The sequence below is a fragment of the Belonocnema kinseyi genome, chromosome 1, assembly GCF_010883055.1.
Source record: "Belonocnema kinseyi isolate 2016_QV_RU_SX_M_011 chromosome 1, B_treatae_v1, whole genome shotgun sequence".
NCBI classification, from domain to species: Eukaryota; Metazoa; Arthropoda; class Insecta; order Hymenoptera; family Cynipidae; genus Belonocnema; species Belonocnema kinseyi.
This window is the reverse complement of record NC_046657.1, coordinates 91,057,485-91,072,371: the sequence shown is the minus strand read 5'-3', so window position 1 is coordinate 91,072,371 and position 14,887 is coordinate 91,057,485. Positions and strand designations below refer to the sequence as shown.

The 14,887-nt window shown below is 33.0% G+C and overlaps 1 protein-coding gene across 1 annotated transcript in view; it reads left to right on the top strand.

The window, feature by feature from the left end:
• Nucleotides 1-14,887, top strand: part of LOC117182709 (matrix metalloproteinase-2) — a 287,764-nt gene that overhangs the window by 105,940 nt on the left and 166,937 nt on the right. The window contains exon 3 of the mRNA XM_033375817.1: nt 13,464-13,565. Within this exon, the coding sequence (XP_033231708.1) occupies nt 13,464-13,565 (102 nt within the window). The remainder of the gene's footprint in view (nt 1-13,463; nt 13,566-14,887) is intronic.

Genomic DNA, 14,887 nt, shown 5'->3' with positions numbered 1-14,887 from the left:
TCCAAATGAATAGAGTAGTACCGGGACGGCAAGCATGTTCGTTGCAGATACTTTGTTTCTCGCCGACAGTTCGGAAGACCAAATCTGTCGGATGAGACGTTTCTATCTGCTTCGGAGAGAATCCTTTATAGATGTCACATCCTGAATGCGGCTCTGTGGCACGCCCAGGTATGCATACGTCTCTCCAGCGCAAAGGTGTCGTATGGCGCTTCTATCAACGAGCTCAGGATCTTCAGGGATTCCATTAAGTTTTCCTCGCTTCAAATAAACCTTGGTGCATTTGTCTACCCCAAATTCCATTCCAATTTCCTTAGTATATCGTTTGACAATCCCTAGAGCTAGATGCAGTTGCTCTCTGTTTTTAGCATAGATCTTAAGATCGTCCATGTAAAATACATGAGTGACCTTGTACTTTCGATCTGCAGGTTTGCCGCACAAGTTCCCATCGGAATGGGGAAGTGCTAGAGATAGTGGCAATAATGTAAGGCAAAAGAGGAGTGGGCTCATGGTGTCACCCTGAAAGACACCTCTTTGAAAGGTGACCTTGTTAGTTTTCACACGATTTTTTCCAGATGAAATAGTAAATCTAGTTTTCCAAAGCGGCATCAATCTCTCTATGCACCCAACCAGTGTGTCCAAAATGGCTAATCTTAATAAATCATTAGGAAAGGTAATTCAATAACCATTTTTAGTACAGATATAATGATTAATTCAATGATAAAAATTTCGAGCAGCTAATTTCAAGCATCAAAATGTCTTCATGGAAACTAAACAAATATACAAGTATGGCCACTTACATAAAACGGCCAATGGGCGAGAATATATTATTCCCGGTCGCTGATACGGCCGGGAATGCGCTTACCGGCCACTTACGAAGCTTGCATCAGTCACCGTTATTGGGAATGTGGCCACTTTCGTTTTGATCTCTAGGAACAAGTGCCAAAGAAAAGTCTTTTCTTGGGGAAATAATTAAATAAGTCCCTTTTTATTTCGATTTTAAGCTGCTTCATGGATACAGAACATTTTTAAAACGTACGGCGCATCGTTATCTATAAATAATTTTTTATTATATATAAGTATGTTCAGTAGTATGTTTATTGTACTTAAAATCTTACTTGAATTATGAATACCGCAAAAATTAGAATTTTAAAAAAAGAGAGATATAAGATATTTGGAAAAATAATCTTAATGTGTCCAGTAATCCAATAAAATAATTTGAACCAATTGAGGAGTGAAAAGAGAAAAAGGAACTGTGAAGAAGGAAGGGAGGTAAACGAATTCCAAGTCTTTGCTTTCTTCTTTTACCTACTGGGACAGCATCCAAGAAAGACTCGAAACAAAGAGACAATATTATCCACAAGACTTTGTGAGTTAGTGCAGTGAGCTATAGATATATCTAAGAACGGTTTAATTCTGATATTCTCAAAAAATTACTTTCCGACTGTGAATTTTTATTTATTTTCTCTTTGTAAAGTTCGATAATCTGTCATCAGTAACAAGCTTTTATAAAAAAAACTTTGTACTTACATTTGCCCTTTCGAAAAGTTATAATAAATATTCAGAAATACTGTAATTCAGATACCAAAGTGAAATTTACTGAAATTTAGTTCGTAGTTCACTAAAATTCAGCATCGTTTACTAAAATTCCATACTAAAGTTTATAATAAGTTACTACAATTTAGGAGAATTCACTGCAATTTAAGAGACTTTACTATACACCTGTATTTAATTGAATTTTCTTAATACATAAATTTAGATATCAGCTACATGAGCAAGCCGATTCTCTAAATTTAATTGTTAAGTTCCTTATTGCGTGAAATATAGTTGAACGTACTGTAATTCAGTATAATTTTATCATAATTCAATATTTCACTCTGACATTCAGTAAATGAGGTCATGTGAGAGGTAGAGGCTTTCAAAAAAATGTTGGTAGCCTATTAAGATACTAATACTCCACCCTCCATGCATCTACTTCCCCACCCTACTGCAATTCCCCTTCTTTCACTTCTCCTACTTTCCTTCCTTCTGGACAAAGGTCCAGAAGATTGCATACAAATGGCCATTTCTTTGCGGAATGACCTTGAATGGCCTTTAAATAATATGACGAACGTGAAATAAAGTCTTTCTAATGGGAATCATACTGTTAACTCAGATTTACATAGTAGGACAACACAGAAAAAATATAAGGTGCAAAGTAATTTAGGTAAAAATTCTCGTGGTACATAGACAGGCAAAGAAGTGAAAATCAGCTGGGGGAAATAATAGATTACTAATTTTTAATTTTACCCACACCGATATTTTTTTTTTCATGCTAAGATTACTTCCAGAATTTTGTACCTGAATCACGGTTTACTATACGTTTTTCCTGTGACGTCGAATTGGAAGCAAAATGTTTTGCATAAGAGAAGAGGCTAGTCAATACATATGTCGTATAAATCACTCATTTTGCCGAGTGTTTTGTCAGTGTCAGCAGCATTGAAGGTTCGTGTATTAAAGTCCCTTAACGAGGACCAATTCGATATCATCCATCCATTTGACCCTCTTGCCCCAGTTTCCTTTTCACCCCATGACCCATCGTCTCTTCATGCGGAAGAAAGCAGGTTCATTTGGAAGCGAAAAACAAGTTCAGCAAATTCTCGGAAAAACCTCAGATCGCGTTCCGATTTGTATGTGTGTAACCCATTTGACCCCTTCAAGTGCACACATTTCACACACAAACAACACGTATGTAAATCAGTTACCTACGCTTCTGATTCTTCTAATATTTCAGAAAAGGCCGGTTCAAAATTTAAGCTTGTAAAAGTGATTTTTCCTAATTCACGTCGAAAATTTAAAAATATATTATTTTAAAAAATAATATGAAAAGGTTACATCCATATATCGCATGCGGAACCCACCCTAAATCCTTCTCTAAAGTTTAAAAAAATCAGTAAGTGGACACTGATTTGAGAACACAAAGAGACAGTTTTCTAGTAAAATTGTGTTAAAAAAATTGAATAAAAAATTTGCCTAATTGCTAAGTGCAAAATTGAATTTGGTTCTGTTAATTTGGCAGAATTAAATAGAGACGAGGAAGAAGCGTGCGAGGAAAACGTGTCTGATGAGGCCGATAGATTGATCAAAAGTATCCAGTTGTTAGTAAACATTGCACAATTTAAATTTTTAATTTCTTATCATTTATGAAAACTGATGACAATAGTAAAAATAATGTGCTTATGCAAAATAGTAAAAAAGTTTAAAACCCCCAATCTGTAGTACATCCCGAGTCGAAATTTAGACCCTACTTTGAAGCCGTAACTCCTACCTTATAGTAGGCGCTGGCATCATTAAAGTAGGTTATAAATAAGAAGCGATTTCAATATAATTTAGACTCCATTTTGACGCTTAAAGTGTCTCTAAAATCGACTATTTTTCCACGTTTAGCGATAATATATTTATCTCGCGCTTCGTTCTCAATAATGCATTTACCTCGCGCTTCACGCTCAATCTTTCTGCACAGACTTTTTAAAACTAAAAGGGAAAGTATCAACAACAGTAATTTGGTGATTGTGAATTCTCTTTTGTTAAAACTTTTTCGGATTTAACGAACACATTTTCGTCACGTATCTCTTGCTTCGCACTTGAGTTTATCCCTGAAATTTTATATCATTCCCATAAATTCAAAAGTTTCTCACTTTCTAAATTTTTATCCATAATGGCTGGCTAACATACTTAACCTTTAGTTTAAGACACTTAAAGAGTGTACTAGAGGCCAATCTAATAGAATTATTTTTTCAAAAGTTATCGTGCTGACAGACAGACAGGCATAAATACATACAGACATACCGACAGACAGACACATTCGTAAAAACATATTTTTCGGATTTAGGGGGTCTCAAAACGTGGACATTCAACAAAAATTGGGGGGAGGGGGCGGTTTGTTAAATTTCACTCATATCTAATACCTTCTCTGATGAGAATGTAAAAAAAACCATTTATACCATTAATTTCGGTCTACCTTCGGTGGAAAAATGTTATGTATTTATTTTGGCTTAGCTTATCTTGTGTGCCTAAAAATGGATCTTTCGTATTTTCAATGTTTTTTTTTATAAATAAAATAAAAACTACGTGTCCTAAAAAAAGTGATTAACAACAAATTTGTAGATATTTTTTGGGTGCACAATGTTTGTTTTATCATTTTTTTCGTATCTTGCATTAATTTGACTGCAAAATACAATTTTTGATTTTTAATTAGTTTTCATACCGTCAAAATTTTAATTTTTCGTAACAATTCAAAAAGTTGATGTGATAATCTTGTAGGGCTATCGAAAAGTAACATTTTTCTTTTCAAGTACTCTGAACAACTGTGCATAAAATTTTGAATCATAAAAAAATGTGTACACAAAAATTTTCAAAATGGACTCATTTTATTATTTTTATCAAAAATGTCTGATTAACGAACTCGGCATTCAGCTTAGGGCACTAAAATAGTGTACCAAAAGCCAATCTAATAGACTAATTTTTTCAAAAGTTATCGTACTCACAGACAGGCATAAAGACAGACATAACGGATAGACATAAAAATAGACACATTCGTAAAAACGTTTTTTTTCGGATTCAGAGGGTCTCAAAATGTGGACCTTTTGACAAAAACTAGGGAGGTCAAACTTTATACGAATCTAATACCTTCGCTAATGAGAATATAAAAATGATTTTTTGTCACGAATAATTTTTTGATAGTTCTGTTTTTAGTTTAAATCATAAAAAATAGCATCAAAAACATGTAGAGTTAAATTTTTTGGAACCCCACACACGAGACGAAAAAGAAATTAAAAAACAGAAGTTGTGGTAAGAAAGTGTCCACGCAGCGTGCAGATTTTTTTTTTTTTTTACTGTTAATGACGGTTTTCATGATTAAAGCCAAAACTACACATCCTATCAAAAAGGGGTTGATAATAAATTTGTAGATCTTTTTCAAATGCACAATTTTTGTGAATTTATCTTTTACCGTATTTTGCACAGTTTAGCCGAAAAATGTAATATTTGGATTTTTCATTATTTTGTATGCTGTCAAAATTTGAATTTTTGATTTTTCAAGAAAATTTAAAAAGTTGTTATGAAAATTCTCGTAGGGCATTCAAAAAGCAACATTTTTCTTCTCTTGACTTTTTTTCATATCGCGCTTTATTTGGCATAAAATTTTCATTGTCGTGTGTTTTTTGGAATTTTGTAAATGCTATAACTCTGGTAATTTTTGATTTTTTGGAAAAGTCATTAGGATAAATTGTTTGTCTTTTTAAATACTATAAATAACCCTACAGAGAATTTTTTAATTTTAAAAAAAGTAGCGTCAAAAATATTCAACATGTGCCCATTTTTTGAATCTTTATCCAAAATGGCTGAATAACGAACATGATCTTTAGTTTAGGACAGTAAACGAGTGTACCAAAGAGCAATCTGATAGATTAATGTTTTCAAAAGTGATCGTGTTCACAGACAGACGTACAGATATACAGATTCTGATGGGAATGTATTAAAAATAATAATACCTGTGATATAGATATCAAGGATATTCGCAATTATTTTTTTAGACGTATTATTCATAGAAGCATTTTACCAAAAGTCTAACGCCCCAACCAATTCAGCTAACGGAACGCGTTAGGATGTCTTTAATAATAATCATTATGCGCTTGTCCAATACTTCAAGGTCCAAAATCTTTTAAAATCCGAAACTATTATTTCGATAATTACTTTTTTTAAACTTTCTGTGCCGTTAAATATTTGAAAACATTTTAAAAAAACATTTTTTAAAGAACTTGACGCTACACATTTAAATTGGATTCTGTTTTATTTATTACCTAAACAAATACAATATCAAACTTGCCGAATTCAATAACAATATCGTTTTATCTCTTTATTAAGCGAAGATTGAAAAAAAGTCGTTCAGCATCATAATTAATCCAATTACATTAAAAAATACAAATATTTAGTGCAAGATTCAGCCAAATATTTATCAGGAAATAAATTCACATTAACAATAACAGTACTGGTTTTATAACCAATTATCAAGTCGTCCCAAACTTCGAGATAAGTAGTTAATTTTTTTTCATACATTCAGATGTACTTATTCTCTAACAAATATGATAAAATTAAAACAGTAAACATTTTCTCATGAAAAGTAATGATTTTTCCTCCTAAATCAAGTGCTAGAAACGTAAATAGTAATATTTTTCTAAAAAATGTTCCAGAAACTCTCAATTGTTATTGTTTAGTAACAAAAATAACCAAACCATTAAAAAAGTAGTACTGTTCCTCGGAGAAAAAAATATTCTCCATAAGATCATGTTGCAAATAAACTAACCGTAATACTCTGATAAATACCGAATAACAATCAGTACATTTAATTATAATGATTAAATATATATTTCAAAATTTTTCTTTCATTCATTGTATTTATTGTTAGCGATAGAAAATTTTTATTCCTGTAATTTAATGTGATTTTTAATCACCTGCATGACTGTTGAATACACACACTGTCATTAATTATTCATAAAAATGTTTATAATGACTTATTAATAGACAATATTAAGTAATTTGCCATGATGAATATTGTTCTTATACAAATTTTCAGCATTTTCAGTTAAGGATGTTGGTTAAATCTGACTTTGAATTTTTTTATGGGTATGGCACTAATTCAATATATATTTTTTTTCCGAAGGATTTGGGAACGAAAGAAAGAAAATTTTAGAATATCCGGGATTTTGCGAGATCCTTGGATCAATAAAATGTTAAAAAATCGAAACTTTTGTTAAGGAAATCATTATTTTCATGAAAAATATTAATTTTGCGAAAGACAGAAAATAGGGGGTAGCAGACGACAGCATTTGAACGATGAGAATCGCTCGCAAATTTATTTTTTTTTACTCACAATTCTGACATCCTAAAAAAACTCGCGAATCCAATAACGTTTTTAAAGGGCCACGTCTTGATGATGGTGACCCCAAATTTTGCGAAATACGTCGCGAAACGGAGAAAAATCTAGAATAATCTGCCATGTCCTATGGGTGTGTTGTAACTGTATTTGTGATCAGCCACGAGGCTAGCTGTCAACTTGACGTCATGCACGGTATCGGGACATGGCTTTAAAATGCATTAAGGGGGTATTCTGTTCTAGAATTTTGAAAAATTCGATTTTTTTCTGCATATTTTCAAAGTTTAGACCTTTATGAACGTATCCTCCAAAGGAAATTGTCCAATGTATGGAACAGGAATGGCTGATTGATAAAATGCAAGTATAGCGCACTATTAAATGACTTAGACTGCCTGAAGTTTTACTCACTTCTTACGCGTTTTTCTCAAAACTACTTTTTTCGACACGGCCACCACGATATCTCAAGTTATAGCCAACCGATTTACTTGAAATTTGGTGCGAACCTTCTTTATATAATCCTTTATAGCCCCTACCAGCTTCATGTCAAAATGTTGGTTTTTACTATTTTAAAAAAATTCAGGAATTTCCAAACAAGAGGTAAAAAAATTTTTAATTTCAGATAGTTGCCATTTTGTAAAAAAAAATTTTTTCATGTTCCCCGAGGTAGGGGCTGTAACGACATCCTTACTGATTAAGAATTTCTTTTGTTTTTTTTTTCAAATCAGCAGGAGGGTTGGAATAATGGTGTCCAGGATGCACTGTTTTTTTCACACCTGTCTGACCCCCTCCCCCGCTAACTTTTTTAATTTTCAATTTTTTTTATGAAATTTTTTTCATGTATTTTAAGAATATCAATAAAAACATGGTAAAAAGTGAATGGTAAAAATATTTTTGGCTTTTTTTCAAATTCAATTTCAAAAACGGCCGAAAATCGGGTTTCTAGACCAGAATACCCCCTTAAGATGATCAATGAGTTCAATTAACCTAAGTCACAAATAAGTTTTACTTTATTTTCATGAAGTTTGAACATTTGTAGGCTAAAATGATTTAAAGTAGGGTCAGTATTCATGGGGAGGTTAAACATCGTCAGAGTAGGGTCTAGAGTCAAAGTAGGCTCTAATGATTCATTCTCTAAGAGTTAAAAATTTAAAGCAGGGTTTATAAGTTTAAATAGCGTCAAAACAAGTTCTAATAAGAAACTGCAACTTCAAAGTCGGGTCTAAATTTCGACTCGGACAGGCGCCCATAGTATACTATCTACAATGTTACAAGCCATCTAGTTCACATACGTTGTGCAGTCGGCATGGCATCGCGAGTCTGACAAGTAAAATGGTTTAAATTGACAAGATTAACGAGGGGAACATCTGCATATGTACACAAGAATATAAAATATGTACACGTGCTAGAGATCGATGACATTGGTATCAATTAGGGAATGCGCTCCCAAATCCTATTATATTATACTGTCTTGCATTATTACTGCAATGGATTTAATTCAAAGAGTAACTCAAGATACGCAAAATTGAGGAAGTTAGCGATAAAGAAAGATATTTGCGATATTTTGATTTTTCGTGCCATAAAAAAAACTCCAAGAAAAAAATGTGTTTTTCTTCACAAAATTTAAATTTTCTTCCGAAAAAAAACAAGCGTATGTGAGTGCGGATCATGCCAACCGACGGCAAGTTACATTGAAGCATGTCACATTTGAGATGAGTCACATTTGGGGCAAGTCTCATTGACGCATCTATCATTGGGGAAAAAATTGCAATCCCCCGCAGGGTGTTGAAAAGGGGTAGGGGTGTTAAATACATTATTTTGATAACAGGTGTATTTAGCCCCACTTTTACCAGTTTTTTTCGACTTCAAATTGTTCTCAATAAGAGAGCTGCAAATGGGATTCACGACCAATGTGACTCCCCGCAAATATTACTTGCCGCAATGAGACTGGCCGCAAAGTGACTTGCCACAAAATAACTTGTCGCAAAGTGACTTGTCCCAAATCTGACTTATCTCAATGTAACTTGCGGAGTGTTGGCATAACTTAACCTCGCGTACATCGGGTGCCCGATGTTTCGATTAATACCCAGGTATCCGGGTAATGACAAAAAATTAGGCATATCAAGTGAAATAGAAATTTATTTTTCTTAACCGTTTACAAACTTTAAACTCATATAATTAAATTTTTGTAATGTCTTGGACAATTCTTGCAAATATATGCATGTATTCTGTGTGTTTGCAAAATTAATTTATTGATTTTATAATTATCTAAAACGACCACAGGTTCTCGGATGATAACCGATTACCCGGATATTAGGCTATTTTTCAAAATATTCTTCAGACTAGGGTGGAAAAATTGGGGGAGGGGGAGGGTGCAACATTTTGTTGCCATTAGTTTTTAAAAAAATTTCGGATTTTTTCTACCCAGATGCAGCCTGAGCGTGGTGGAGAAAATGGTCACAGAGATTGACTGAAAATATTTATTTTTCATTTAACTCACTAAGGGGGCATTCATAAAATACGTGATACATTTTTCAGGAACTTCTGACCCCCCCCCCCCCCCCCCCCCCCCCCCCCCGCGTGTGCGAAAGTTGGTCGGATGCCAGAGCTTGACCATCAGCCCAAATTTGGCCCTGCTATGGTAACCGATCTACGGTAACCAGAGTTGGGCCAACTAAGATGTTTTCAAGCTATCATGTTTGGACCGTTGTTGATGACAAACATCGGCGGCGAGCGAAAAGCCGACCATCAGTCCAATTTTGGCCCAACTATGGTACGACAATCGGATAAATTGAGGCAGATTGGTCGTTACGACCACAATAATTCGGTCGGTCCGACTCTGGATACAGCAGTCGGATTGACATAAGTCACCTTGATGCACCCGATGGTCGGTCAAATATTGGCCCGAGTATGAGCAGACCGTCGGATAAACTCTGGTTAATTGATACAAAAAGACCGTGAAACTGTAATCGGCCCAACTGTGGTCCGTCCGCCGACGTCACATGTGCCCGTAACATTGGGTGCAAATAACCTACTTCATTTTGATAGATTTGCTTTCGGCCGCAGTTGATCTGCTCGCATTATTGGGAGGACGGATTGGTGTTTTACTCGTAGAAATATATAAATATTCCAAATAAACCATTATAAATTCTTAACCAAAAATAGATACATTTAAGGGTAAATATTTATTATTTAGATATATTTTTATTATCAACTTTAGTTTCAAATCAACAAAAATGAAAAACTTTGTTAATTTCTGACACAATATCATAATTAAAAAAGTCGAAATGAAACATTCAGAATTATTAATTGAATAATGTTGCATATTCAAAAGGTATCTATTTTAATATATAAGAAAGTTAATTTTAAATCCTGAAAAATTTAAAAATTCTAAAAAAGCATCGAAAACTGAATATTTTTAAAGTATAGCTTCCCAATTTGTCAGTCCTCTTTCCAATTTAATCTATGAAGAAAATACAACACACAGTTTTTGTAAACAAACTTCAAGTGCTTCGATAGCCGAGTGGTTAGAGTTCCCGGTAAAATACACTTGTTTAGTTAGGGTTCGATTCCTGGCCGAGTAAGATTTTTTAAAGCATTAAAGCGTGCGATTAAAAGTGTAAGTAATCGTGTGTGTGAATTATGTATTTAGTAATGGTAAAAAGTGAAGATTATATAATAATAATTTTTAAAATAACTTTTTTTTAAATTAATTTTTGTCGAAGGTTTGGCCTGCGTCATCTTAATAGATGGCCCATATATGAGACCAAATGTTGGCCCAATGTGAAGAAGCCAAAGGCGGTTGACCGTTATCATTCAGCTGGTTGGCCCGGCCAGTGGCGCAAAAAGTTGGACCGACCGTCCGACGGTTGGCCCGACCGTGGGCCAACGGTCATTTCGCACCTGGGCCTACGTGATACTTTTTCCATTGGTCTTAAAATTAAGAATGATACTTTGAAAGACCCCCATCTCCTAAAAGTATGACGTATTTTGCGAATGAACCCTTATGTAATTGATTGAATAATTGAAACATTACGTACTTCATCTGATGAATTTTAATTTTACCGCGCAAACGGACAAATTTCTATTAGTCAGAAGACGGGAAATACCTAAACCCGTCACTGATTTAAGGATATATTGTAGCTTGGAATCCATTCATAAAAACAAAATTTTAAATTTACCATTTTAATCAGTCAGGCTTTGAAATAAATTAATCCAAAAAAGCTTTTCAATTTAATACTGTCTTGCAGTTATTAACTAAACGAAAATGTATTTATTGATTATTCTCCTTTGATTCGACAAATGCATGTTTCACTGATTATTCGTTTATTTATTACAATTTCTTGTTTATATGCGAAATCAGACAATAATTTTGTACATGATAATTCTATTTTTAATTTAAAAAATAAACTCCTAAAGTTTCGTCATATTAAATGTTAGGGAGAAATATTAAAAATGTTTATAAATAAGCAATTTAAACTTGCTTAACAAGCTTGATTTATTTACTTAATGAATCTGTAGTCGGAAATAAAATCGATATTATTTCATGGATAGACGTTGAAACCGAGAAGAAAAAATGTATAATTGCTAACAAGGAACCCTAGGTAGGTGCCTCCTTCGGATTTGCTTTGTTACATTATATTTCTGCAAAATAAAGTAAGTTTTCCATGCAAAATAGAGCAGAAAAATTTCCTCACGAAGATTTCAACTAAAAAATTGTGAAATATATATATATATATATATATATATATATATATATGGCACTCGATAATCAAATTAACTTTACGTTTTTTTGCATTTTCACGATAAAATAAGGGTGGCAGTTAAGGGTGCATGCCCCTTATAAATTAATTTCTCATGAAAATGCAAAAAGACCGTAAAATTGATTGTATTATCGCGTGCAATATATATTCTTTGCCCATTTTTTTAGTTCACATCTTCTTGAGGAAATTTTTCTGCTCTATTTTGCATGCGAAACTTACTTTATTTTCCAGAAATGTAATAAAATGAAGTTAAGGGTCGTTACCCCTTATAAATTAATTTCTTGTGAAAGTGCAAAAAACACGTAAACTTTATTTTATTATCGCGTGCAATATATATTTTTTCCAGACTTTTTAAATTGAAATCATGCCCGTTTGTAAATTTGTTTATAATTAAACATATTGTTGGGGGTAATTTACCCCCCCCCCTCCCAGTTTTTTTATCACATTGATAAAATCACATTTTTCATCTCTTATTGTGAGAATATTATTCGATTTGGTTTGATTGTGAAAGATTCTGTTATTATATGTGAAACAATTGAATAGGTGTTTGGTTAAACACTATTCGGGGGTGTTTCCTACCCCCTTACACCCATTTTGGTCACGTAAGAAAAAATACGTGTCGCTTAGTTTTTCGAGTACTACAACATATGTCAGAACAAAGAAAATCGGAGGGGGACAACTACCTAGGGTTCCTTGGAAGAAGTTTTATCATGGGGCAGATGAAATTCCAAACATACAAAAACAATCATTACCTCGATTTTTTTAGAAAAAATGTTCATTACGCATTGTTTGCTCACTCTCTTATACCCAAACTTAGAACCTTTGACTGGGTGAAGCAATAAGTGACTTAATAAAAATAGCGTAATTGAACATACCAGTGACGTCTAATGATAGATTCAACTAGTGACATAGCGCTACATGCTGTTTCAACCAGTGAGATTTCACTGGCTCATTTTAATAGAGTACACATCAGTTCATATCAGTTCTTTTCATTTGCGGATATGAAAGTATCTTGATCATATGTGTTAGATTCGCTTGAATAAAAACTAGAAGACAGTATAAAAAAGAAATAAATAATATTGTTACAACCAAAATTATTTTATTCATGGAGCCGAACTCACAGTAAAAAAAAGGATCAATTTTGTTGCAGAGAAATCAATTTTTAGGTTATGTCGTTATGATACCGGCGCCAAGAGTTGGTGGCTATTTTGTTTAGTCTGAAAAATGAACCAAAATAAGATCAAATTGATCCTTTTTTTACTGTGCATAATGCAGTATGTAGGGAAAAGGACAGAAAACTGTCAAAGAAAATTGGTTTCACAATTACTTCAAAATACATTATTTCAAACAGACAATTGAAGAGCGTTGAAGAATTTTTTTTTCGTTAAACCAACCAAAATATAATAAATTCAAATCTCCTGAATATCTGACTTCACAGCTTCCAAGGTGAAACTGAAAAAAACAGTCGAAGGCAAGTGGTTGAGACCTCCAGTGGACTATTTTTGTATTCAATAAAAAATATCCGGTAAAGATAAAAATAATCTGTTATAAGAAGTGTACGCTTTCTTTCTTTGAGATGGACAAGCTTGATTTATATTACATGAAAAATATCCCCTTACATTGAAAATCATTGTCCGCCAAATAAATTTCAATAATAAAGACATACTTTGTGGAGACAAGAAAATAAAATCTGTCAATTCTTCAAACAAAATTTTGTATAAGAAAAAATATAGAACAATTTTATATATAATATCATGATATATTCTAAATTATTCTTGTTTTTTATGTTACAGCAAGACTATCTGATGAAGTTTGGTTATTTGCCTCAAAGTGATATAGAAACTGGAAATTTGAGAACAGAAGACCAACTCAGAGACGCCATACAAAATTTGCAGGTATTATTCTTTTAAATATGTAACATTATGTATAGAGGATAGCCAATAGGGATTTTGATTTACATCTCTGAATTGAAGAATTCATAGAATTAAAGGAATAAAAATAAGTCAGAACAATTCAAAGAAATACAAAGAATTCGGAAGAATTCAAAAGAATTTAGAAAACGAAGCAAATTTACGGGCCCAATTTTACAATCCTATAAGCCAATAGTTGTGTTTTTAAGTTCTCATCAAAGATGTTACAATTAAGCAAAGGTTTTCTAAAAGAGTTATATCATCAAATTCAAAGATGTCAAACTTCAGTTAGGACTGTGAATTAAAAGTAATTTAAAAGGATTCAGAAGCTTAAACATACCTCAAATAATTAGTCGTTACAACTAATAATTAATTGAGATGGTATAAACACGTCGGTATTTTTAAAAGAATTCAAATACACTCATACCTCGCTATTTGACCACTTTCACGCTCGACTGCTTCTGTCTACCCTTTGAGCGTCTTTGACAGCTTATACGGTCGGATAGCCAGTGCTGTATTAGAAATTGTTTACATCGCGCCTCTTTTACGATGCGGAGCATTACTGTGTCGGATTCAGAGACTATAAATGCGCTCCTGAGTGTCGACATCAAAAAAGTGCCTCGTTACTTGACCAACCAGACCTGAGGTTGGCCAGATAGCTAGATATGAGTGTGCATACAAAATAATACAAGAACATCCTGCTAAATATAAAGAACTCAGAAGAATTAAAAATACTTCAAATAAATTTCTAAGAATTCGAAAGATTTCGGCTTTTATTCATTTTTATTCGGTTATAAATATTTCGAAAAATTCAACCAAAATTTAAAGAATTTAAGATGAAGTCAAAATAATTCAGAAGCAGATGTACACCTGAGCTTAATTCAGTAGCGGTTAGTCCCTTGAATTTTTTCAAATTTTTGTAGTTAAATAAAATATCTGCATACATAATTTAATTCACTCAGTGTGTGTGTGTGTCCAATAATTTGAATTTGGATCTTAGATACTCCCGTGTGTCACGATAGAATTTGCATGAAAATCGAGCTCGGTAATTCGAACGAGGATGCATGCAGTATATAATCCAAGTTGTTCACATCGTTCATAGCATTCCATTTTGTATCAAAATTCAAATATAGAAACATTTGCGCAGATATCTTATATGCAGAGAAAGTTAAAGTCTATCTACTAATCCTTTAAGCATATATGTATATAATAATTGTGGGTCCGGATGCAATAAGGGCACATAAAATTTTTTCGTGCGAAAACGAAGTCCCCTGGAGGCTTTAGAAAAAATTTTCGAATTTTAATTT